The sequence below is a fragment of the Gracilinanus agilis genome, chromosome 3 (assembly GCF_016433145.1).
Source record: "Gracilinanus agilis isolate LMUSP501 chromosome 3, AgileGrace, whole genome shotgun sequence".
NCBI classification, from domain to species: domain Eukaryota; kingdom Metazoa; phylum Chordata; class Mammalia; order Didelphimorphia; family Didelphidae; genus Gracilinanus; species Gracilinanus agilis.
The window spans coordinates 451,145,508-451,172,353 of record NC_058132.1 but is presented as its reverse complement, the minus strand read 5'-3'; the positions used below and the strand labels follow the sequence as shown (position 1 = coordinate 451,172,353).

Here is a 26,846-nt window from a genome sequence, read left to right as displayed (position 1 = left end):
ACCTCAGAGGCCACCTAGAATTAATTTCTTCATTTTTCAGATGAAGTGATTGACACTACCTTTCAGTTGGTCTCCCCTACTCACCTCTCTCCCCACTTCAATCCATCTTCCATACAGCTGCCATATTTACTTTCCTGGAATATAGATATGGGCCTAGGGTGTTATTGAAAGCTAGGTTGAGGGCAGCTTAGGCTTAGGTGGCTCTGTGGATGGAGAGCCTGGCCTGGAGACCAGAGGCCTTGAGTTCAAATCTGGTACTTCCTAGCAATGTGACCCTGGGCAAGTCACTTAACCCCTTACCACTTTTCTGTCTTGGCACCAATACTTAGTATTGATTCCAAGTCAGAAGGTAAGGGTTTAAAAAAAAAAAAAAAAAAGAAAGTAGGCTGAGTCAGTGACTCATTGTTCCCAGACCTGCTTATTAATCAGCCTTGGGAGAAGGCATCACTCAGTCTGCAGCTTTTTATTCCCTTATATTTTTCATGTTGTCATCTCCCCTTACTGTTTTGTATCTGGAAACTGTCACACTCTCCTACTTTGGAGAGGACCAGAGATACAAGGATCCAGCCTCTTTTGTTAATATAGACTTTGTCTGTAGCTCATTATAAAAGTTATGAATAAAAGCTGGTCCCCTCCTCAAGCCATTATTGATCCCCAGTGATCAGACTATCTACCCATTGCTACCTTGGTGTACTTTAATAAACTCTTTTAATTCTCTTTACCCTGAGTTGTGTATCTCTCTAATTGGGTGAAAACTCAAACAAAGAATATTTCTTTCAACAGTATACTAGTGCCAGCTCAAATGGGCTTTCAAGAGCAAATTGTTAAAATTTTAGCATGAGTATTTACACTTTGGAAATCACTACAGATCAAGGCTTATTATTATCTCTGATTTAAGAAAGTGGTAAAGAAATTGTTAATAATATCAATTAAACTCATAAGGATCTCATGAGTATAGTTTCTATTTAGAAACGCGGTTTTTAAAAAAATGCAAATATATTTTATTTTCCCAATTACATGTAATAATAATTTTCAACATGCGTTTTCTAAAATTATAAGAATCAAACCATTTCCTTCCTTCCCACTTGGAGATGGTAAGCAATTTGATTTGAACCATACATGTATTAACATGCAAAACACACTTCTGTATTTGTCATTACTGTAAGAACACACTCATACAAAATCAAAACCACAAAATAAAACTGTAAAACTGATGTGAACAATAGTATGCTTTGGTCCACCTCCATCTGACTTCAACAGTTCTTTTTCTGGAGGTGGCTATCATTTTTTTTTAATAAGCCTTTCGGAGTTGTGTTGGATCATTGTTTTGCTGAGAGTAGCCAAGTTTTCACAGTTCATCATAATACGATATTACCGTTATTGTGAACAATGGACTCCCAGTTCTGCTTATTTTACCCTGCATCAGTTTGTGCACATCTTTCTAACTTTTTCTGAAATCATCTTGCTTATCATTTCTTATAGTACAATAGTATTCTATCACCAACATGTATCACAATTTGTTCAGTCATTCCCTGATTGGTGGACATCCCCTCAATTTCCAATTCTTTGCCACTACAAAAAGAGGTACTATAAATATTTTTGTACAAATGGGCCCTTTCTCCCTTTTAAAGATCTCTTTGGGATTCAGACCCAGTAGTGGTTTTATAGGATCAAAGGGCATGCACAGTTTTGTAGTCCTTGGAACATAGTTCCAGATTGCCCTACAGAATGGTTGGATCAGTTCACAGCTCCACCAACATTCCCTCCAACATTTATCACTTTCCTTTACTATTGTATTGGCCCAACTGATAGGTGTGAGGTGGTACCTCATCATTGTTTTAATTTGCATTTCTATGCAAGAGTGATTTAGGACATCTTTTCATATGATTATTGATAGTTCTGATTTCTTCATATGAAAATTCCTTTCATATCCTTTGACCATTTGTTTAATTACTCAGTAACTAAACATTTTCCAACATGACCTTTACACAAGTCTGATCATAATGCTTCTCTACTCAATCTATTCCAGTGGCTCTCCATTAACTGTAGGATCAAATATCTAAAACTCTTCACAACCTCACAACATCAGTCTCTGAAGTCTAATCAGACTGACCTTCTTGCTGTTAGTTATATGATATATCTTTTATCTTTATATTTTGCACTGGGTATCCCCGTGCTTAGAATGATCTTCCTTCTCATCCCCACCTCTTAGAATCCTTCAAGATGCAGTTCAAAGGCCTCTTACTGGCTCTTTCTCTTTCATCCCCAAATGCTAGAGACCTTCTCTAAGGTTACCACATACCTTCTTCACATGTGTTTTGTATATTCCTATATGTTCATGTTGTCTCTTCCATTAGACTGGAAGATTCTTGAGGACAGGAACTATTTTGATTTTGTCTTTATAGGCTTAACACTTAATATACTGCCTGGTACATAGTAGGTATACTATAAATGCTTGCTTGTGGATGATGGTACTGAGGATCTCATCTGAATCCTGACACTGTACCCATCTTGGTTGGTCTTTTCTGGTGATATTCCATAATTTCCTTCCTCTCCCTTGACTTGATAGAACTAGAGTCAAATCCTACCCTGTGTGACCTTAAGTAACTCATTTAATTTATTTTGGTTTTATTTTCTTCATTTGTAAAATAAGTACATTGGATAAGGTGACCTTAATGTGTCATTTTAACTATAAATTTGTAATCATCTGAAAGATCTGGACAGTTGATTGGGTTTGCTGACATTTTTTCCTCTTTTCTTAAAATTCTTAAGTGGGATGGCTCAGGGCTGGATAAAAAGAGGGGATATATTTGGAAATAAAAGGGAAATTTAAGTGAAAGATAACAATAAAAGATTTTTTTAGTTGGACAAATGACCCCACAATGGTAGAAGTTCAACTTTTCTGATGATATTCTGATAAGAAGCCAGCATGTTTTGAAAAGGACCAAGTGGAACAAGGAGGTGTGCCACAAGTTCAAGTTTTATTGAGAATCCATTCCAATATATATATAAAAGTTTTCTCTAACAACTAAAAAGAACATTACCACATCATTGATCAATCATAAGCTCTTAAACATTACATCACTCTTAGGGATGTAATTTTCTCATAGAAAATTGTTTATGGAAAAGGAATTTAACCAAAACATTTCTACAAACCCAAGCATTTGAGAAATATTGACAATAACTTGAGGGTATATGGGAATTAGGGGAAAAGAGAGTATAGGTCATTTGGTCATGACATTATAGAAGCTTCTTTGGTCAGCAAAATAATGAACAGCCCAAGGATATTATGAAGGAGGCTTTCAGGAGATGTCTATATTTAGCTATAGCTAGATAATACTTTTTGAGCTGCTTAGAGATCTTGGCCCTGCCATAAGAACATAGGCAAACTCATAAGTACATCTTTTATGGCTGCTTTTCCTCAGTGGATCCAATTTGTCTTTAGGTTTATTTCACATATCCTCACAATATTACATTTCTTTTGACTCACCATACCCATCTGTCCCATACACACCATACAATCACCAAACACTTCTCTGCTCATTCAAGGAGCAGCTCTGATGTGGCAAATTTCAGACTCATTTGTTACATCTTTGCACTGTGTATACATTTATTGCATTGTATTAGAAAAGCAAGGTCTAAATTTTATCAATGATTAGAATAGTATAGGAGAAAACAACTTCTACTACTACTAGTAAAAATTGAGCATTTATATAGCCGGTAAAGGTTTACAATGCACTTTACATGTATGATTTCATTTGCTTCTCACAACAACCGTAGGAGGTAAGTACTATTCTCCATGGAAATAATCAGAATGGTTCTGCTTTTTCAATTGATCCCATTTATAGTTAATTGATTTTATCTTCTAACTGCCTAGGTCATGATTCTTTGTCTCTGAACTAATTTATTTATTCAGCTAGCCTCTAATGACTTGAGTTTAGAAATCCAGTTCTCCTGTTAATGACTGTTCTATTCTTGTGTCAAAGAAATCTGTTACCTTTGAAGAAGGCAGGTGGACACCAGGGAGTCTACGGTTTAGTATCTTTACACCATCAAGCAATCCTTCAAATGTCTGATTTCTTATCCAAAAAAGTCAAGTTTGCTATCTGTGTTCTTGCAGATGCAGCTGGACTTAAAAATGAACATTCTTAGTCACAGAAGGGAAGGAGGTAAAGAGATAATAATGAAAAATGTTTGTACAAAAATATTCATAGCCTCGCTCTTTGTGGGGACAAAAAATGGAAAATGAAGGGGTGTCCATAGATTGGGGAATGGCTGAACAAATTGTGGTATCTGATGGGGATGGAATACTACTGTGCTATAAGGAATGATAAACTGGAGGAATTTCATGTGAAATGGAAGGACTTCCAGAAACTGATGCAGAGTGAAATAAGCAGAACCAAGAGAACATTGTACATAAAAAGTGAAACATTGTGGACCATTACAATGTAATGGGCTTTACTGATACAAGACTATTTCAAGGGATTTATGAGAAAGAATGCTATCTACACCAAGAGAAAAATCTATGGGAACAGAAACACAGAAGAAAAACAAATGATTTATTGTTTATGTGGATATATGATTTGGGGTTTTGGTTGCAAAAATGAATAATATAGGGGGCAGCTGGGTGCCTCAGTGCCTAGAGATGGGAGGTCCTCAGTTCAAGTCTGGCCTCAGATGTGTGATCCTAGGCAAGTCACTTAACCCCCATTGCCTAGCCCTTACCACTCTTCTACCTTAGAACCAATATATAGTATTGATTCCAAGATGGAAGGTAAGGGTTTAAAAAAAAAAGGAAGAATATGGAAATAGGTATAAGGGTAACATTTGTATAACCCATTGGAAGTGCTTATTGTATCTGGGAGGGGGGGAGGAAAAAGGGGAGGTAATAAAAATGAAATATGTAAGCATGGAAAAATATTTTTAAAAATTTGAAAAAAACATTTTAAATGTAGAACAAGAAGGGAAGGAGGGAGGATGTTGTTAGCCTCTCATTCTCAGTATCAATATATTCCATTGTATTTTCTTCTGCTAGTCTTACTATTTTCTGAACTCTCTAAAATCATAAAAAAGAGCTGTCTCCCTCATTTGGTGTCTTACCTTTGCTGAAGAAGTTGAGATCTTATTTATTGGCAAAGTCACACTTTACTAATAAATTGATTGTACTTGGAACTTTATGTCTCAGCCAACCTTAATTTTAACTGTTATTTCACAGAGTTTAAGTGATGGTTTCAGGGTCATGCAGTAATTGTCTGATGCTGGATTTGGAGGTCTTTCTAACTCTAACACCAGCTCTGTATGCATGTCGGGGAGAACCTCCAAACCCCTGACTGAATATTATGAGTGACTCTAAAATATATCGTGGCTTGGGACTGAAAATGGGGGAAACTGCTGAGGCCCTAGAGTCTATAATGAGTAAAATTAGAGGCTTCCTTATGTCCTTATTTCTGAACTAGTGCAAATACATGATCAAAGGATAGAGGGGTAGATCAGAAGAGTACAGAAATGTTTTCCCTGAAAAGTACTTTCCCTAAGCCTTTGCAACTAATCATATAAATAGCTTTATTCTTTGAATCCACTACTCTAGATCTGAATGATGGGGATTTGTTCTTGTTCAGTATTTTTTAAGATGACTTTTATTATGAACTCGAGAGTCATCAAGAAATATGAGTATTTCCATATATAAGGAGCAAAGAAAGAGGATTATACATGAAAACATGCATCTACCATATACAGCTTTTTGCTATTGTTCTAAAGTATATATCAGTTCTTACATAGCAGTCACACTATCTTTCATTGTTCTTAGTTGTTCAATCTAACCTCACCCTGCTAAAAGGGGGTTCAGCGCTGTTCAGGTACATTGAGTTGGGCAGTATAAGAAAAAGGATGGGGCATTTTCTCTGGCTGTCCTCCATGCCTAGAATGCACCAGTCCTCTTTTTTGTCTTGTCTTCTCTGGCTTTCTTCAGATACCTGTTAAAATCTCACCTTCTATAAGAAGCCTTTCCTGGTTCCTCTTAATGCTAATGTTTTCCTTCTGTTAATTATTTCCAATATATCCTATTAGAACTTCTTTGTACCTAGCTTTCTGCATGTTGTCTCTCATTAGACCATGAGCTTCTTGATAACAGGGGCTATCTCTAGCCTTTCTTTGTGTGTCTAGCATTTAGCACACTTACTGGAATACAGTGCTTAATAAGGGTTTATTGACTGATTTACTTTGAATGAATTAATCCACTGATCTTCATTCCAGTTTTCTTGTCTATAAATTAGGATAAGGTGAAGTCTGATGAGATTTAGGATATAATAATATATTATTTACATATGCTATATAAAAGCTTAATGAGAAAAGGACTTGTTTCATTTTTGTCTCCGTATCACCATTGTCTGGTATGATACCTGGCAATGTTTTGTTCAGTCTTTTTCACTTGTGTCTGACTCTTTGTGACCCCTTTTTTGGGTTTTCTTAGCAAGAATACTGGAATGGTTTGCTACTTCCTTTTCCAGCTCATCTTATGGATGAAGAAACTGAGGTGAACATGGTTAAACAACTTGTCCAGGGTCATGTGGTTCGTAAGTGTCTGAGGCTAGATTTGAACTTGGGAAGATGAGTCTTCCTGACTCCTGGTCTAGTGTTCTATCCACTATACCACCTAGCTGCCCTAACTGTCCCAAATCTGCCTTAGTTCTCAATTCATAATTCTCATGATCTTATGCTCCCTCCAGGCTTTAGAAGATGCTCTTCAAGAGTTGCCATGGCTAAAAAAGTCATCACTGGGTGTCAAATTCTCTGATGATGAATGGTGCTTAGAAAATACATACCATCTTTCCATGGAATCATTTTCAAAACTTTTCCAGCACAGGAGGACCCGCTGAACCTTTTTGTCTTATGGCATTAGTCTCTGAGAACCCAAATCACACCAGTGAAGAATTGAGAAAAGCACTAATTGTGGAGTTGGTTTCAAATTTGGACATTGCTACTACCAACATTGGACAAATCGTTAAACTTCTCTGGCCTCAGTTTCCCCTTCTGCAAAATGAAAGAACTTGTCTATAGGGCCTCTATGATCCTTATAATTTTGTAGAATGACATCCCATCCCAGTTTAATTTCTTTGCACATAAGGACACTGACCAGTGGCTTAGTCTTCCCTAAGTATATCTGGGAAGGGATTACCAATATTGGAAAGCTTAGCCTTTTCCTTGCTATGGATCCCTTCCATGGTTTGAGGTGGAGAACTGGAATTGCTAACAGCAGCACAAACCAAGCACACCCAGAGGTCTAGTAAAAATTTTTTATTAATCTTCTGGGTCCAGAGCTAACAACTAAAATGATCTGTCATAAACTATTAATGTTTAAAAAAACAAATAGAAGGAAAATGATAAGCTGTTACTTTGATATCTGCTGGATCTGATCTCTCCTCTTGCCTTATACTGAGAGAATAGAAACAGAATGGAATAGAATAGAATCTGAAAAGCACTGAGCATGGCTCAACCACTTTACTAAAGACCCCTGTATCTCAGTCGTCTCATGAGTATAAACAGAGGAATTCTACTCTTGAAAAATGCAAGCTATGTACTATCAAAGAGCTATTAGGAGAGGTGGGATGATATTACATTATAATTTTTCCACAGCTTCAGGGTCATTAGTGTGGAGTTGGAGGGGACCTCAGGAGACCTCAAATCCAAATTCCTAATTTTACAGATTGGTAAACTGAGGCCCAGAGAAAGTTATGAGACCTGTCTGAGGTCACACAGATGTAGTTGAACTGCAGGGTTCAGAATAAAAAATGAGCACTAAATAAGCACATGTAGCTGGGTAGCAGAGTGGTATGAGTGCCAGGCCTGAAAGTCAGGAAGACTCATTTTTGTGAATTCAAATCTGCCTCAGACACTTTTTAGCTATGTGATCCCTGAGTAAATCACTTAACTCTGTTGGCCTCAGTTTCTCATTTGTAAAATGGTCTGGAGAAGGAAATGGTAAGTCACTCCATTATCTTTGCCAAGAAAATCCCAAATGGGTTCATGAAGAGTGGAACATGACTGAAACAACTGAACAACATTGCCAGGTATTATGCCAGACAATGAGGAAACAAAGACAAAAATGAAATGGATCCTGTTCTCAGTAAGCTTATAGTCTATCAGGGGATGCAACATGGGCTTGTATAAATATGTTCAAAATACATGCAAAATAAATACAAAGGTAATTTTTGTTGGGAATGCACCACCAGTGGGGGAGATGAGGAAAGGCTTCATGTATTATAGATGGAAGAGTCTGAGCAGATTTTTAAAGCAGAAGAATCCATGAGGGCTTCCAAGAGACAGAAATAAAAAGAAAAAGTGTTACAGGAATGGGGGGAGGCAGTCTGGGTAGAGGTCCACAGAGAGGAGATGGAATACTGAGTGTGAAGAATAGCAGGAAGGTTATTTTGATTGGGCTAAAGCATGTAGGAAGTAGAGGTAATGTAAGAGAGGGCTGGAAAGGGATATTAGTACCAGGTTGTGGAGAGCATTAAATGCCAAGGTAAAGTTTGCATTTGATCCTAAAGGTATGGCGTTCTCTGAATCTAGGGGCCCAGCTCCTTTCCCTGCCATTGTATCATTTTTTTCTTTGCTGGTCCAAACCTAAGGACTGCTATTGGTGACTAAAATGCATTGTCTGACACCATACGAATTGCTCCTCTGGGAAATTCAAAATCTATTTACTAATGGGCTTTCTGCAGAGTTTGTGAATATAGAAGAGTAGGAGTCTGCTTAAGTACACATGGAGGCTACCTCAGTGTGACCCTCACAGAGCATAAACACTTCAGCAAGATGTTAAAAATTACTGATTACTGTATCAGTCATTCTCAATAGAATTAGCTACCAGCTGTTGCCCTCAATAACAATTCAATTAATTCAACAGGAGCATGTCAAATGCCTGACTCTTAGCTTATTCCCTATTCCCTCCCCCTACTTTTTCTTTTTCATTATTAATGCAAGGTTAATAATGAAACACACGCAAACACTGGTTTTCCTTTCTAAGCTCTGAGAGACCCTTTTCAATAACAGCATGTAATAATTTATTATTGCTTAGGCTATCATGAGAAATAAGATGCTGACGGCAGTAATGCAATAGGAAAAATAGATTATAGAGGAAAGAGTCCATTGGTCTTTATGTCCTGGCTCTGTTATTTACTAGGGTAGTGAGGCAGTACAATAGATAGAGTGCCTGGCTTGGAGTTAAGAAGATCTGAGTTCAAATTTGGTTTTGGAAACTTACCAGTTGTGTGACCTTAGGCAAGTCACTTAACCCTGTTGGGTTCGGTTTTCTCATTTGTAAAATGAACTGGAGAATGAAATGGCAAACTACTCCAGAATCTTTACTAAGAAAATCCCAAATGGGGTCACAAAGAGTCAGACACAACTGAACAAGTGTCATTTACTAGCTGTGTGACCTTGGGGAAGTCATTTAAATTTCTCTGGATCTCAATTTCCTGATATGTAAAATAAAGGGATCAGACAAGATGGTCTTTAAGATTCCTTCCAATTCTAATGCTAGGATCTGAATTTTCTGTCTTGATCAGAATGATTAACACATGAAAAATGTAGGTAGATATGCATCCTAGTGAGTAGAATAGAATAGAATGAACCCTAGCCTGGGAACTTGGTTTGAAATCCAATTCTGCTACAGGACTAAACTTGGAAAAGACTCAATGTCCATGGGTGTTAAGATTATCATTTGTAAAGTAAGGGGGTAAAGTATCAGCAAATAATAATTTTCACCATCATCTTCATCATCATCATCATCATCACTGCTATGTATCATGTTTTAGGGTTGTGCAAAGTGTCTTACTCATGGTCCAAGGATTTTTTTATACATTATCTGATTTGATCTTCATGATGGCCATGTGAGAGAGGCAACCCATCATGTTGTCGTTTTTGCTGTTCAGTTGATTCAGTTGTGTGTGACTCTTTGTGACCACATGGGGCCATATTGTCCAAGGGGTTTTCTTGGCAAGGATACTGGAATGATTTGCCATTTCTTTTTCCAGTTAATTTATACAGATAAGGAAGCAAAGAGGGTTAAATGACTTTCCCAGGATCACACAGCCAATAAGTGTCTAAAGCCAAATTTGAATTCGGCTTTCTCAGTACTATATCCACTGAGCCACCTAGCTGCCTTAGCACTACTATATCTGTTAAAAAAAAAAAAAAGAAATGGAAGATCAGGGAGGCTAATTGACTTGCCCAGAACCAAATGAGCAGTAAAGTCAAGTTTCCTTCCATTTCCTAAATGTATGTGGTATGAGATGCAATTTTTAAAATTAAAAGTTTCCCTTCCTAAAGGCCAGTAATATTGTACTAGCCAGGCACAATCTTTTAGTTAAACAGATAAATGTTTCAAAATTGAATTGCAAGCATAAAGCATACCAGATACAATCAGGTTTTAAGAAACACAACTTGGCCCACAACAACAACAACAACAACAACAACAACTTCAATAATTCTGTCACTGAAAATAGAATTGTGAGGGCCTTAGGAGGACTTGAGTATTTAGTATTTTATCAACCTTTGCTCCAGTGTGACTGCTTCTTATAATTGAGTTTGTCTCTGTTGCTAAATGATTGAATTTTGTTTTGTTAGTTTGGTTCTATGGTCAAAATACCTTACTTATTTGTTTCAAGTTAGTGAGTTGATCTGAATGCTTAAAAACAAAGCATATTCTGTTTTTATATTCACTGTCATTCATTCAACAATTTTTTATTTAGTATCTCAGTTGTTTGGTTGAGACACTTAATCCTACCTTACTCTTTGTGACCTCATTTGAGGTTTTCATGGCAAAGAAACTAGATTGGTTTGCCCTTTCTTCTCCAGCTCATTTTACAGATGAGGAAATGGAGGCAAATAAGATTAAGTGACTTACCCAGAGGTACACAACTAGAAAGTGTCTGAGGCCAGATTTGAACTCATGAAGATTATTGAGTCTTCTTGACTTCAAGTTTTGCATTCTTTCTACGGTCAGCTAGGGGCCCCATATTTTATATCTATAGTGAGCCAAGTACTTGACAGGATGCTGTGGGGGATACAAGGAAGGATAAGACACAAACTTCACTCTCATTGAACAGTCTAGAAAGGAAAATTAGACATGCACAAGAGGAATTATAATGGGAGTTGTGATGCAGAAATGAAATGAGAGTGCTATGTTTATTCAGAGGAGGGAAAGTTCATTTCCAGCTGTTATATTTACTGCTTCTTCCCACAAGTTGGATAGGTGCCTTTGTTTTTTGTAGATTTACTTGTTGATTGGAACAACCTACTGGATTTCTTGAAGGATGTGTAGAACACTGGTGCTTGACTGCAGACTTTAAGTCCTAACCCTCAGATCTCAGATCCTAACTTTGAACCAAATCCCCAACCCAAAACTGAACAAGTTTGTACTTTACAAAATCAAGAGTTTTGATACTTTGAAAGGAACAGTTCAGTTAACCCTTGTTAAGTCTTTTTTCATATTCAAATCCAATCTTAGACACTTAATAACTGTGTGACTTGAGGCACACTTAATCCTGTTTGCCTCAGTTTCTTCATCTATAAAAATGAACTGGAGAAGGAAATGGTAAGTAACTCTAATATCTTTGCCAAGAAAACTCCAAATGGGGTCGTGAAGAGTCAGAAATGACTGCACAACAATCACAAAGTACATTTAGTGAGGGAGAGCATCAGCATTTAGGGGAATCAGGGAAGATTTTATGTAGAAAGCAGGACTTGAGGGCAAAATTGAAGTGAAGGATTTGATGAAGTGGAAGTGAGAAAAGAATATGTTCCAGGAACAGGGGACGGTCAGTGCAAAGGCACAGGGGTTTGAGGGTCATGTGTGGCAGAGAAAGGGCTAGTTTGGCTGGACCCTATGGGAGTGATGTATAATGAAGCTGGAAGGATGAATTGGGGCTAGGATGGGAAGGGCTTTAAAAGCCTAACACAGAGAGTTTATATTTTATCCTAAAGTTGATAGGGAAACTAAAAGACTTGATGATGACCCAGTCTTGTGGCTTTCACAAGTTATAGTAATAGCTACAAATCATTCTTGTTTATTCATTAGCTTACAATTAACCTAATTAGAGAGACTAAGTCTTATGGAAAAATTAAGATAACATTAAATTTAAAGGATTGTTTAATTGAGGCTTTTAATTGATTCAAATTAATCTAACCTCAATTATCCTAAATATGTCAACTTTTACTATATATTTAAATGTATGTAAGAAACAAATCAAAGAGTCAGAGTTAGAAGGGGTCCCGGTGATCATTTAAGTCCAACTTGTACCATAAGTATGAATTCTGCTTTATAAACCCATGAACATATGACCATACAGGCTTCATCTGAAGATTATTAGTGATGAAGAATTCATTACCACCCAAAGTAGGTGGCACAGTAGACAGAGTGTTAGTACTGGAGTCAGGAAGACCTGGATTCAAATCTAACCTCAGTTACTTATTAGCTATGTGACTTTGAACAAGCCATTTACTCCTTATTTGTCTCAATTTCCTCATCTGTAAAATGGAGAAAATAAGGGGCAGTTAGGCGGCTCAGGAGATTGAGAGCCAGACTTAGAGACAGGAGGTCCTGGGTTTAAATATGGCCTCAGATACTTCCTGGCTATGTGACCCTGAACAAGTCACTTAACCCCCATTGCTTAGCACTTACCACTTTTCTGCCTTGGAACTAATACGTAATATTGATTCTAAGCTGGAAGTTAAGGTTTTTAAAAAAAAAGGGAAAAAAAAAAGTAAAAACAATCCCCTTACCAATATAAGGCAGCACCTTATGAGTCTTAGCTCTAGACCTCTGAAAGGCAAATAACTTGCCCAACATCACACAGCCAGTATAAGTCAGAGGTTGGACTTTGACTCAGGTCTTTCTGGCTTCAAGGATGGTTCGTTATCCACTGTCCACTGCCTCTTGTCAGATCTAGCAAAAGTTTAATCCCTTTTCCACAGCTTTTGTTGTTTTGTTGTTGAATTGTTGAATTGTTTCAGTTATATCTGAATCTTCATAACTCCATTTAGGATTTTCTTGGCAAAGGTACTAGAGTAGTTTCCCATTTCCTTCTCCAGCTCATTTCACAGTTGAGGAAATTGAGGCAAATGAGATTAAGTGACGTGCCCAGGATCACACAGCTAGTGTGTCTGAGGCCATATTTGAACTCAGGAAAATTCTTCCTGACTCCAGGCTTGGCACTTTATTCACTGTGCAATCTAGCTGCTCTAGTTCTCTGAAGTGACAACATGACAAATTTCATGTTGGTTCTTAATCTACACTTTTCCAAACTAAATATCTGCAATTTTTTCAATTGGTCTTCCTAGGTCATATTGTCCAGCCCTCTAACTACAACTGTCTTTGTCTGGATTTGCTTCATTTTATCAACATTGCTTCTAAAATCTGGTACCTTTGCTGAACTCAATACTTTATCTGTGGTCTTTTCAGGGGAAAACAAAATAGTTTTATTGCTGTCCTTGTTCTAGATACTACATATCTATTAATGCAACCTGAGGATGGCTTGTGCTAAAACAACATCCTAGAGGGTAAATTCCTAGACAGAGAGAAATTGAGAAAAGTATAGATGTCAAATTAGAACACTAGAGCAATTTCTAACAACATACTTATCTTAGACACCATGGAAAAAATCTTTAAGATCCTTTATAACTTTAAAATAATCTGATTATTTTAATTTTAGGGTATCATCAATCTACTTCCTTTTTCCTCCACCTAGAAGTCTACGTGATTGGCTTTATCAGAAAATTAAAGTATATTTTAACATAGCATTGCTAAAGAACAGTCAATTAATCAATTAATCATTAATAAAAATAAATCGGCTGAAAAACTTTGCATTCCTCAGATCTCTCTTAATCTTTATCCAGTCCTTTGTGGGGTTATGTATAAACCCAACCCAGAATGTATGAGTCACTTTGAAACTTTGGTCAAAGGCCTGAAAAGAGTCATTCAAAAGTGCTTCTGGGAATAGGCCTTTGACCTTCAAAGCTTGTGCCAAAAACAAAGGCATAGTAATTGAAATTGTTGTAACACATGGGTCTTACAAAAAAAAAAAGTCAAGTTTCATAGGGATAATTAGAATCTGAACCAACCAGTCAGTCTACTAGTCTTCAATCCTTACCATGGGGACAGAGAATGGGCAAGATTTATGTGCTATTAAGAAATGGAGAACAATTGTAACATTTACTTCTGCCCCCTCTTACGCCCCCCCCCAACAAAAGGAGGAAATGAAAATGGCTATAACAAGGACCTTGAGATCAAGGGCAATGAGAATGAAAAAGGAAGACAAAGGAGGAAAGGAAGGAAGAAAGAAAAAATGAGGGAAAGAAAAGAGGAAAAGAGAGAGGGAGGAAGGGAGGAAGGGAGGAAGGAAGGAAGAAAGGAAGGAAGGAAAGAGGGAAGGAAGGAAAGAGGGAAGGAGGGAAGGAAGGAAGGAGAGAAGGAAGGAAGAAGGGAAGGAGGGAAGGAATGAACAAAGAAGGAAGGAAGGAAGGTGGGAGGGAAGGAAGGAAGGAGAGAGGGAAGAAAGGAGGGAAGAAGGAAAAATATTTTGGCTTCAGTGGAGCTAGAAAGAAGCATCTTAGCAGGTTGTATAAATTTATGCCTCACCTAAGTATAAATCAAACATCTTTACTAATCCCAGTTATTTTTTTCTTTTAACTTCTAATAAGGTAGGGGTGAAAAAAGTTCTGCTTCTTTTCTTGCCAAATCTTTACAACCCAACATTTAAGGAAGAAGTTCCAGGCATGAAGGAAAATATTTTATAACTAGGTTATAATGTGCAGAAATCTCAGACTCATACCACACCTGTGCCTGACTTTGTGGAAAGCACCATACCTCAGTGGCTAAAGGGTTGGTTTTAGGGATAAGCAGCTAGTGGTGTCAGTGGATAGAGCACTGGGCTTGGGATCAGGAAGACTCATCTTCATGAATTAAAAACCAGCCTCAGATACTTTCTAAATGTGTGACTCTGAACAAGTCATTTAACTCTGCTTGCCTCAGTTTCCTCATCTATAAAATGAGCTGGAGAAGGAAATGACAAATTGCACCAGTACCTTTGTCAAGAAAACCCAAAATTGGAGTCATGAAGAGTTGGACAGGCCTGAAATGATTCAACAACAAAAAAGAGATAGGAAGGCCTAGGCACATCACTGAACATCCCGGATGATCAGTTTCCTTATCTGTGTAATGGATTCATCATATATAATATTGATTCTAAGACAGAAAGTAAGGGTTTAAAAAAAAAGAAAAAGAAAAAGAAGTGGGCCTCAAACTGTGGTCTTCTTGTTATTGAGAAAGTCTGTTTAGCTTTTCTTCTAGCTACCTCCCCCTAAGCAGGAAGCAGGCATTTAATAAATGCTTGTGTGTTACTTGATAAAACAAAAGTAATGCTAGTTATTAACTTGGTATGCACCTGCTATATATACTATTCTAGGAAAATAAATTTTCTTTTCTTTTTTTAACCCTTATCTTCCATCTTAGAATCAATACTATGTATTGGTTCCAAGGCAGACAAGTGTTAAGGCCTAGACAATGGGGGTTAAGTGACTCATCCAGGGTCACAGCTGGGAGGTATCTGAGGTCATATTTGAACCCAGGACCTCCCATCTCTAGGTCTGGCTCTCCATCCATTGAGCCACTCATCTGGTACCTGAAGATCAATTTCCAAAATAAGAGTATTATTGGTTTGCCTGTGATTTGGAACATAAATGGCCATTAGACTTCATTTACCATATGTGCCTCACAAAAGATAATGTTTATCTTTAAATAACCCAACAGGAATCATTAACAGAATAAGGTTGCACAGCTAATCATTGAGTCATATAGCAAACATAAATTAAGTAAAATTAAATAAATCAGAATCTTGCAATGAATGGCTTTTCAAAGCTACCTAGGAACCAACAGAGGCCCAAGTTTGCACAGGCATTCAATGAATTCATGTTCTAATAACTAAAACCAAATTGTGAAAGCACAGAAAGTTAGACCCAGATGAGACCTTGTTTAGTCATTTTCAGCCACATCTGGCTCTTCATGACCCCATTTCAGGATTATTGGCAAAGGTACCGGAGTGGTTTGCTACTTCCTTCTCCAGTTCATTTTACAGATAAGAAAACTGAGGGAATCAGGGTTAAGTGCCTTGGCCAGGGTCAAACAGCTTAGTAAGTGTCAGGAGGCCAGATTTGAACTCAGTAAGACGACTCTTCTTGACTTATAATGAAAAGGGAGTAGTAGCTATTATAATAGGAGGAGGCTAGCTATAAAGAGGAAGATATAGGCCAGTCCCAGGGGCTAAAGGCTTGAAATATTGAATGTAAAAGTATCAAGGATCCAGCACCCAGGCTAGCAGAGATAGGAGAAACTCTCTGGCTAGACACCAAGCTCCTTTAAGTTGAATATTCTACAGCCCTGTCCTGATAAGGAAGTGACTCCTATTGGTATGTAGGAATCAGACAGGAAGGGAAATATGGCACTTCTTGTTTAACAGTAATGGACTTTATTCCTGCTGTAGCACTTCAGAATGTTCAGGTAGTGGTCCCTGCTTGGCCTTAGATGAAGGTAGGCAATAATAACAAATTCTTAGATTAAAAGCTAAGGGGTTTATTGATAATGAGGTATAGGTAAAAAGGGATTGGAAGGAGGGTTAGGTAAAACTAAGAACTAGGACAGTTAACTTATCAGATTTAGGTTCAAAATGCTGAAAGGTATTTCTTGTATGCTCCTCTGCTGACCCAGGGCAGACAGCCCTGGATCAGAATGCTGTGGTCTCTTTTAGTGATAAATAAAATTATTCTCTTGCTAAAGGATAGTTTGGTTTGCCAGATGAGATGTTAATGTTTGGCCTGCAGAATTAGTTTGATCCTACCTAGCCTATGAAACTACCCACATTCCCGCTCCCTCCACCCTGGGTCCCCAAACCCAAAGAGGTAGAAGGGCAAAGTGAGAATGAACCAAGTCAGGGTCTGCAAGTTCTTTTATACCCTGGCTTCCAACTGCCAGGTGGCACAAGCCCCCTGGCTCATGCCAGGTTCTATATTCTAACTAGGGCAAACTTCCAACTTGCTCCATGAAAATATGGCAGTATGATTTTCCATATTACAGACTCCAGATCCAACATGCTAACCACTGTACCACTTAACTGCCCAGGAGGAACCTCAGGGGTCTTTTATTCCAATCTCAGTTTTGTTGACTTTTCCCTCTTTTTTTTTTTCTTTCATCTAAAAAAAAATTATGTGTTGGGATAGCTAGGTGGCTCAGCGAATAGAGATGGGAGGTCTTGGGTTCAAATTTGGCCTTATACTTTCTTGCTATGTTACCTTGGGAAGTCACTTAACCTCAATTGCCTAGTTCTTAATTACTTAGTATTGATTCTAAGACAGAAGATAAGGGTTTATTTTTTTAAATAATTAATTAAAAATATATATACATAATGTGTCATTGGTTGGCTCTCTGTGAGGGTAAAAGAGGGACAGACTGCGTGGGAAAATTTAATAATTCAAAAAACAAACCACCAATAAAAAAAAAGTTACTTGAAAGAAAAACAGCACATGGAATTTAAGTCAAGAAACTAAATGGGAGTACCACGCCAAACTTCAGATTCAAGTGTCCTGAGAAATGGTTTTCAACTCTTTTCAAACTGGTCCCTTTGACTTATTTAATCAATCAACAAATATTTATTCATACTTACATAGTGATTTTATGGTTTACAAAGGGCATGCCTCCCAACCCTATTAGGTAATGCAAGCATTATTATTCCCATTCTGCAACTGAGGAAATTTAGGCCCAGAGAGCTTGAATTACTTATTCATGGTGACATGATTAATAAGAGTCAAACCCAGGAACTGAATTCACAAAGCTTTCTTTCCACGGTACCATATTAAGGGAAAGTGGTTTCAAGGATGTGATGATAAATAAGTTTCAAATGCCGCTGGATGATCCCAGAGAAAAAGGGTAAACAATTCCACGGGATTCAGAGATTAGGAGAGTACTGGTGGTCCTACAAACTTTGTCTCTCACTATAGTGTGTAGCATGGAATAGGCATTGCACATCATTTCATGCAAAGAAATATGGTAGGCTTTTGAAAGATACAAGCTAGATCATATGGCTGGTACACCTCATATATTTTATATATGAAATATATATTTACATATACATGCACGTCTTAGGCAATATTGATGGATAGCTGTTTCATATATTTTATACATGTAATATTATATGCATGTATTTGCATTTATTAGGCAATAAATGTGGGCAGACAGATAGCTGGTTTAAGAGGCAGCATGAATTGATTCTAAAACAGAAATAAGAGTTAAAAAAAAAGGAAATTGGATTCTTTTTGTGAACGCTTTTATTTCTATTAAATCTTCATTTAATCCTGGAGATAGAGTAATGAGCCACTGGAGTTTACTGGTCTGGTATGGTCAGGCTTGTGTTTTAGGAAGATAGTTTTGGCAGCCTTTTTATTTATCTATATCACAGGGTTATCATGAGGTTAGGTTAGGTTATTCCTGTTGACTCCCAGAGGAGCATAGGGCCATAACCATCTCACGGTTGGTTTAATGAGGTTGCAGTTTCAGGGTTATCATGAGACTTAAATGAAATTACACATGCAAAATGCCATGTAAATGTCAGTTTTTCTGATACGTTATGGCACAATCAAATGTAACAGGCTTCTCTACTAGCAGCAATACAATGATACAGGGCAACAATGAGGTCCTTATGAGAAAGAATGCTATCCACATCCAGAGAAAGAACTGTGGGAGTGGAAATGCAGAAAAAACACATATGATTGATCACGTGGTTCAATGGGGATGTGAATGGGGACGTTGACTTTAAAAGAAAAATGAAACATGTATAACCCAGTGAAATTGTCCTTTGGCTCTGGGAGGGGGGAGGGAGGAGGGGAAGGAAAGAACATGAATCATGTAATCATGGGAAAATATTCTTAATTAATTAAAGAAAGAGAAAAAAATAAATAAATGTCAGTTTTTATTAATTTATCCTTAATCTAGCTGAAATCCAGTTTGGCATTTCCTTCTCCTTATTTCCTAAGGGACAGGTATGATCATGTCACTTTCTTGCTCTCTATAATCATCAGGACTAAAAGTAATAGAATAACAAATTATGAATGTCATAGGTCTGTCAAGAGATTGCTAGTGCTACCTTTCCTTGTTGGAAAGAGATGCTGAATAATATCTTAAAGGAAGGAAGGAAATAAGCTTTTATTTAATATCTATTCTGTGCCAGGCAGGCAGCAAGGTGGCACAGTAGACAGAGGGTTAAGTCCAGAGTCAGGAGGATTCATCTTCCTGAATCCAAATCTGGCTTCAGTCATTTTACCAGCTATGTGATCCTGGAAAAGTCACTTATCCCTGTTTACTTTAGTTTCCTCATCTGTAAAATGAGCTAGATAAGGAATGGCAAACCACTCCAGTATCTTTGCCAAGAAAACCCCAGATGGGGTCATGAAGAGTCAGACATAACTGAAATGAATGAACCACAACAAATGTGCCAGGTGCTATATAAGTTCTTCATACAAATTATCTCATTGGATCCTCACAACAACCCTGGCAAAACTGTACCCCTGTTTCAGCTTAGGAAATTGAGGCAAATAGAAGATAAGCAATTTGCCCAGGTTCACACAGCCTATAGGTATCTGAGGCCATGAGTGGACTCAGGGCTTCCTGATTCCAGATTCACACTGAATGACTAAGCCACCTTGGGGCATCTAAGTAAAACTACTGTGGTTGCATCTTGTAGAACAATAATAATTTATTTAGCTTGGAAGAGAACTTACAGATCATTAAGTTCAATGCTTCCGTTTTTCAGATGAAGAAATTAAGACTCTGAGGGGGGAAATTTAAACTTTCTTAAGGTCATATAGATAGCAACAGAGCTGAGATTTGAAACCAAGTCTTCTGATTAAAACCCATTACACAAGGTTCTCTCTCTCATTTTGCCAAAAGGTCATTTCTAACTAATAAGGCTAATGGCATTTATATTAAAGTTCATAGCCATATTTCTATTGTTGAACCCTAAAGGAATATCTTGCCTTAGCATCCTTTCTAAAAGAAAGTCCTTATATTTAAATCTTTCTAAACACAAGACAACCACTGTAATTTGGGATGACCTGTTAGTGGTATTCCATGACTTTTCTAGATACAGCCATATGATCAATGAACCCTTGATTACAGCACTTACTGGCTTTATAATTCAGAAATTAGTGATCTACTATTTCATGTAATTTTCTGATTCTTTTGTGTTCATGAATCTTACTTCCTCATATAGATTTTAAAGTCTTCAAAGCATGAGATTGTCTTATTCATATTTATTGACTCCAATAGTTAATGTGCTGGCCAGATGCAAAATGTGGATGAGTCAGGCAGGCTTAAGAGTGTCACAAAAAAAAGCCCTATGACACATTGAAATTTTGGTTTCCCTCATTGGGTAGTTATTTATTGCGTAAATGGAATTAACTCTAGTCATTCATAGCTAAACTCTTACTTAAGCTAGGCATAGAAATGATGTAATTTCTCACCTTCCTTAGTGGGGAGGGGAGACGAGTTACCCACACATGACGATAAGTAACAAATCAAGAACAAGGGACTGCCCTTTGGGCAGTCCAAATCAATGTAGAGGCTGCCATTTGTCCACTTGAATTAGAGGTGGACCCACAGGAGGTGAGGAAAGACACTATCTCTTTAAGTAAGTTGGTTACTTCCTGTGGAGGCAGTTCCCGCTCTGAACTTGGTGCTGAAGGATCTCCTGAGACCACAGAACGCTTCCACTCTGTATCATCACGTGGGTAAGTTAGGCTGACTTCCTTGGCCTAGCTGGGCCGCTTCCAAACTCTGCCTATCTGGTTGCTGGGCCTTGTGGCTTACAGCTTCATTTATTTAGCCTTTTAACCTTCTCTCTCGTCCAGGCCTAACTAGGCCTGGACTAGCCTCTCCCTTTCTCTTTATTCCTATACTTTTAACCTTCCTAATTGTAAATAAACTTGCCTCAACCGGATGCTGACTTGGGTCTGATTTAATTACGGAATCAATCTGAACTGTTGATTCCTGGCACCCACATTTTAAATATATAGCTATAAAATACCTAAATTTCCCTCTTACATTATTTAGAATAATTCAGAATTAAGGAATTTTTTGGTTTATTCAATGAGTTTTCTCTGGTGGTCAAGGAGATTTTTTTGCCTGTCTTTTTAATAGTTCCTTTTAAGAATATATAATTTGTAATGACAATAATGTACTATTATATCACCCTTCATACTTTTCAAATCTCTTTTCGCATACCTGCTTTCTTTAATTTAATTTCCTTCTTCAATTTATTACTATTTTTTTAAAAACCCTTACCTTCTGTCTTGGAGTCAATACTGTGTATTGGCTCCAAGGCAGAAGAGTGGTAAGGGTAGGCAATGGGGGTCAAGTGACTTGCCCAAGATCTCACAGCTGGGAAGTGTTTGAGGCCAGATTTGAACCTAGGACCTCCCGTCTCTAGGCCTGGCTCTCAATCCACTAAGCTACGCAGCTGCCCCCTTATTACTATTTTTAATTTTAATTTTCTGTTCTGAATTCTCTCTCTCCCTCCCACCCCTTCCTCATTCACTAAGAAGGCAAGAAATATGATACTTATTACATGTATGTATGTAAAAATTCATTTATATATACGAAGTCATGCAAAACACATTTTCATATTAGTCATATTCAACTTATTCTTTTAAATTATTTTAAATCAATTTTCTGAAAATGAGCTCTATCAATTTTACCAATTTTCTTTTTTCCCCTGAATTTTTCATTTTTGTGTGTAAAAGGAGATGCAAAAAAAAGAAAAGAAAAGAAAGACACCTTACCTTGTTGAGATGTAACCAGGATCACGTGAAACCAGATAATAGCAAGGAATATTTGAAACTTCAGGGAAAAGCCTTCAGCTCTGCCAAAACTGTAGTACTGTACTCCAGAGGAAATCATTCTAGAATGTATAAGGGAAAGACTATCATCTAATTCAATTTAACTTTAAAAAGGTATCAATAGTGTGCTGGGTATTAAATATACAAAGAGAAAGTGAAAACTAGAACCTACAGTAAAGGAGCTGATATTTTACTAGGGGGTTGGGTAGGAGGGATATACAATTTATACAGATATGAAAATATAACCTGTATACAAAGTTATGCAAAGTAATTTCAAGAGGAAGAAAGCAGTAGCAAATAGAGGGGAATTAGGAAAGGCCTCTTGTAGGAGATGGCACTTCAACAGTGTTTTGAAGGAAGCTAGGTATTCTAGGAGAAGGAAGTGAAAAAAGAGTGAATTCCAAAGCAGGTTGATTAAAAAAAAAACAACACATGGAATGATTTACATGAAATTATGAAGCATGAAATGTGCAGAACCAAGATAACACTGTATATATAGCAAAAGAAATATTGTTTGAAGAATGACTTCTGTATGTCCATATCCAAAGAAAAATGGATAAATAGAAACATGTAAGACGTAGTTTTATATATACATAAATCTTTTCATCAAATAGTGCCTTCTCTAGTGCAGGGATATATAAGAGGGATGGAGAGGTCTTAGGACTTAAATGTAACAAACAAACAAATAAATGTGCTAAAAAAAAGGAAGTCCCAATTATAAAAAGGAATGGAAATGGGAGAAGGTCAGTTGTATAAGGGGAGTAGCTAACAGGCCAGTGTGATTTAAATAAATAGAAAGGAAAATATATAAAATAAGATAGTAAAGGTAGATGGGATCAGTGTATTTTAGCCCCTGAATATTTTTGAAAGGTGAAATGCTACAATCAGATGTGTATTCTGGAAATATCATTTATATAACATTGAACCAATTATACGCTAAATGAAGCAGAAGATGTAAAGATAATTAAGATAGAGCCTTTGGCCTTAGAGTTTATGATATAATAAAGCCACTAAACCCAAGGGAGTTATTCTTTCTAGAGTATGGCATAATATTGGATTAGAAGAAAAATTGAAGGATCCATCAGTCAGCCAGTCAACAAACATTTAGTACTTACAACATACCTAGGGGCAGCTAGGTGATGATAGAGTGCCTTGCCTGGAGTCAGGAAGACTTATCTTCCTGAGTTCAAATCTGAACTCTGACACTTACTAAGTACACTTATTAAGGGACACCTCAGGAAAGTCACTTAATCCTGTTTGCCTTAGTTTTCCCATCCTTAAAATGAGCTGGAGAAGAAGATGGCAAAACACTTCAGTATCTTTGCCAAGAAAATCCCAAAGAGGGTCATGAAGAACTGTTGCACATGACCAAAAAATGACTAAACAATAACAAATCTGTGAGGCATTATAATGAGCACTAGGGAATTAAAGAAAGGCAAGAACAGTCCCTGGATTCTCTTTTATTAGGAGATAAAATATATAAAAAACAAGATACATACAAGATATAGACAGACTTGAAAGAAGGTAATCTCAGAGGGGAAGGCACTAGCAGTTGATGAGATCAGGAAAGATTTTCTGTGGAAGGTGAGATCTGAGCTGAATTTTAGAGGAAGACAAGAAGTGGAGTGAGTGGAGGGAGAACATTCTAGGCATAGAGGACAGCCAATGCAAAGGCATGGACATGATAGATGGAGTATTGCAAAAGTAAACCAGAGGCACTGGATCACAAGGTATGTGGAGATTGGCACAAGGTGACGAAATAAATGGATTTGAACTCCTTGGATAAATTGAATGAATCGATTCTAAATGTTATCACACCATATTAATAGGACTCAATTCTTTAGCTCTAGATAGACACTAAGTGTTGTCCATGATTAAAGAATTGTGATCATCTATGTTTTTGTAAATTGATTGGACCTTTGGTTTCATCCATATAGGGGAGCCCCTATTAATGCATATCAACACTAGTTGGGACTCTTCCCAAAGACTCAGGAACTGAACCCTCTGAAATGATATGATATGATTTCACAGGTGCTACCAAGTAAGAGATCAGAGGAAGATGAGATGAATAATGACAGTTGGTGACAACTCATTGAGGGAGGACTGGGATAGCTATTTGTTGACCTGACATTAATAGTAGAGAGGTCAGCTATCATTCCAGGGCACATATTCAGGAATGTGAAGGAGAACATCCTAAGATCTGTCAAATTTGTTGACTGTTATCCATTCATGATGATACATGTGGGTACAAATGATCCTGCCAGAAGGAATCTAAAAAGCATTGCTAAGGATTAAGAAGCTTTGGGCAAGAAACTGAAGACTTGAAGGGAACAGGTGGTAATTGCATCACTACTGACAATCTTAGGCCAGGAAATGTGTCAATAAACTTAGGCTATGCACAGAAGATGAAATCAGGGATAGGTAAAGAAGGATGAATATGGCTTTACAATGGAATCTTATACTGGTTTCTAAAAGGTATTATTTACACAGTTCAAAAAGTGATAATCCTACTGTATTCTACCCAAGTCAGATCAAAATTGAAGTTCTGTGTTCAGTTCTGTGTTATATTTTAGGAAAGATACTGGTTAGCTGAAACTGGCAAAGAATGCTGGTGCCAAAAAAAGGGTGCTTCTTTTTAAGTTCTTCTGGGAAAAAGAATAGGGATAGAACTGGTGCAGAGTTAACAACAAAAAGAAGCTGAGCTTGGTAACTTTTATTTGTTTCTGCTTTTGTGACTAGGATAATGAAAAGACTTAAGATCATGCTATATATGAAGATGAGTTGAAGAAGTTGGAAGAAGTTATTCTAGGGAAGAGATCACTTAAGGAAGCAGGATGTATGAAAGAGCTACTAATAGCTGGTTCCAATTATTTAAAGGTTTATAATGTGAAATAGGGATTATTCTTGTTCTGCTTGGATCTAAAAGATAGAATTAGTTGAAGTGATGCTGATTTCTCTCATGTAACAATCAGATCTGTGCAATTATGGGAAGGATTACTCTAGAATATAGAGTTCTTCATTTAGGAAAGTCTTTAAGCAAAGAGTAGGTGGCCACCTATTTCATATGTTGTAGAAATGATTCCTGTTTAGATATGTGTTGGACAAGATGACCTTTAACCTCCCTTTCAACTCTGAGATTCTATGATTGAAACTTACTACTTGGACAACTAATATGATCCTGGGGAAATCACTTAAAGATGATAAATCTCAGCTTTCTCTTCAATAAAATGAGAGGATTGAATTAGAAATTAGAGTTCTTAATTGGAGGTCCATAAATTTAGATGGGAAAAGACCACATTTTCACTTCAATATAATTGGTTTCCTTTGTATTCCCATTTTAAAACATTATCTCGAAGTGTCCATAGTTATCACCAGACTGCTGAAGAAGTCCACATTATAAAAAGGTTAAGGACCTTTTCACTAGATGATTTCTAATTCTGTAATTTCTTACTAATTGTGTATAAATTGGGGGTTATATTAAAATTGGACATTTTGAGTGATCACTAGGTAAATAGCAATAATATGAGGTGTTAAATATTGTTTGTAAAATCTCTAACAGCTAATTGATAGGATTTAGATAGAAGGGGCTTGGATTTATCATTGGGTCCCTCCTATGCAAATGCTCTCTTCAAAATTATTCTCAAATTTATTTATTCTTAAAATTGTTCAGAATTATCCTCAACTTTTTTCTCTTTCATTCTCACACCATTTTGACAATCCAGAGATTTCTTTCTTGCCCTTTTCTCATACTTGATTCTTAGCTTTCTCCCTCTACCAATCTTCTCTTAAACCAGCTAAATGTTGTTGTATAAAAGTTATCATCATACACATATGCAGAGTTGTATAGGAAATTTCAGCTTAGCAAATTAGGGCAGTTACCTGGTACAGTGGATAGAGCACTGTGCTTGGAATCAATACTAATCTTCATGGGTTCAAATCCAGCTTCAGACACTTACTAGCTGTGTGACGTGAGCAAGTCACTTCACCTTATCTGCCTCGGTTCCTCATCTGTAAAATGAGATGGAGAAGAAAATGGAAAAGCCACTCTAGTATCTTTGCCAAGAAAACCCCAAAAGGATGAGTTGAGAGGGCCTGGGTTAAAATCTGACCTCAGACACTTCCTAGATGTGTGACCCTGAGCAAGTCATTTAATCCTGTTTGCCTAGCTCTTGTCCTTCTGTCTTAGAGTTTTTACTAGTGCATAAAGTAAGGGTTTGAAAAATAGAGAGAGAAAATATCAAGGAAATTACATTTTGGGGAAGTTATTGTGGCTAAGTGGATAGAGAGTCAGACTTGGACATGGGAGGTTCTGGATTCAAATCTGTTCTCAGACATTTCCTAGTTGTGTGGCCCTGGGCAAGGGCCTTAATTCCAATTGCTTGACTCCCTTAACTCCAATTGCCTAGCCCTTTTTGGAACAGATATTTAGAATCGATTATAAGACAGAATTAAGGATTAAAAAAAAAAAAGGGATCACAAAGAGGTAGACACAACTGAAAAATGACTGAACAACAACAAGGAAATTCCAGGTAGAAGTAGAAATTGATCAGTCATCTCTGAAGAATACAAATGCATGTGACCCATTGCTAATAGAAAGCTTGTGGTAGATGCAAATACTCTGCAGGGTGTGTCTAACAGATATACAAGGAAAGAGTATAGAGGATATTATAAAAATAAAACACTTCTTAAATATTTACTACTTGCTAGGCATTGCACTGTGATATTGGAAATTTGGGGGTCCTTGACTAATTTTGAGGTCCCTGATCTAAAGACATTTAGGGCTCTTTCAAACTACATTTCCCTGGCTTACATAAATGATATAGGCAATTACCTAATAAAGTAAACAAGGTTAAATAGTGAGTGCCTGGGTTGGTACTTCCTCTTTTGTGATTGTGGAGCAGGAGCCAGGA

At 37.2% G+C, this 26,846-nt stretch overlaps 1 protein-coding gene across 1 annotated transcript in view; it reads right to left on the bottom strand.

Moving 5' to 3' along the window:
* ADGRG2 (adhesion G protein-coupled receptor G2) overlaps positions 1-25,882 on the bottom strand; it is a gene marked incomplete at its 5' end in the record, with an annotated part of 120,660 nt that extends 94,778 nt beyond the window's left edge. The window contains 3 exon segments of the mRNA XM_044666951.1: positions 21,880-21,998; positions 25,816-25,829; positions 25,832-25,882. Coding sequence (XP_044522886.1) covers positions 21,880-21,998; positions 25,816-25,829; positions 25,832-25,882 — 184 coding nt within the window.
* Positions 25,883-26,846: the final 964 nt, after the last annotated feature.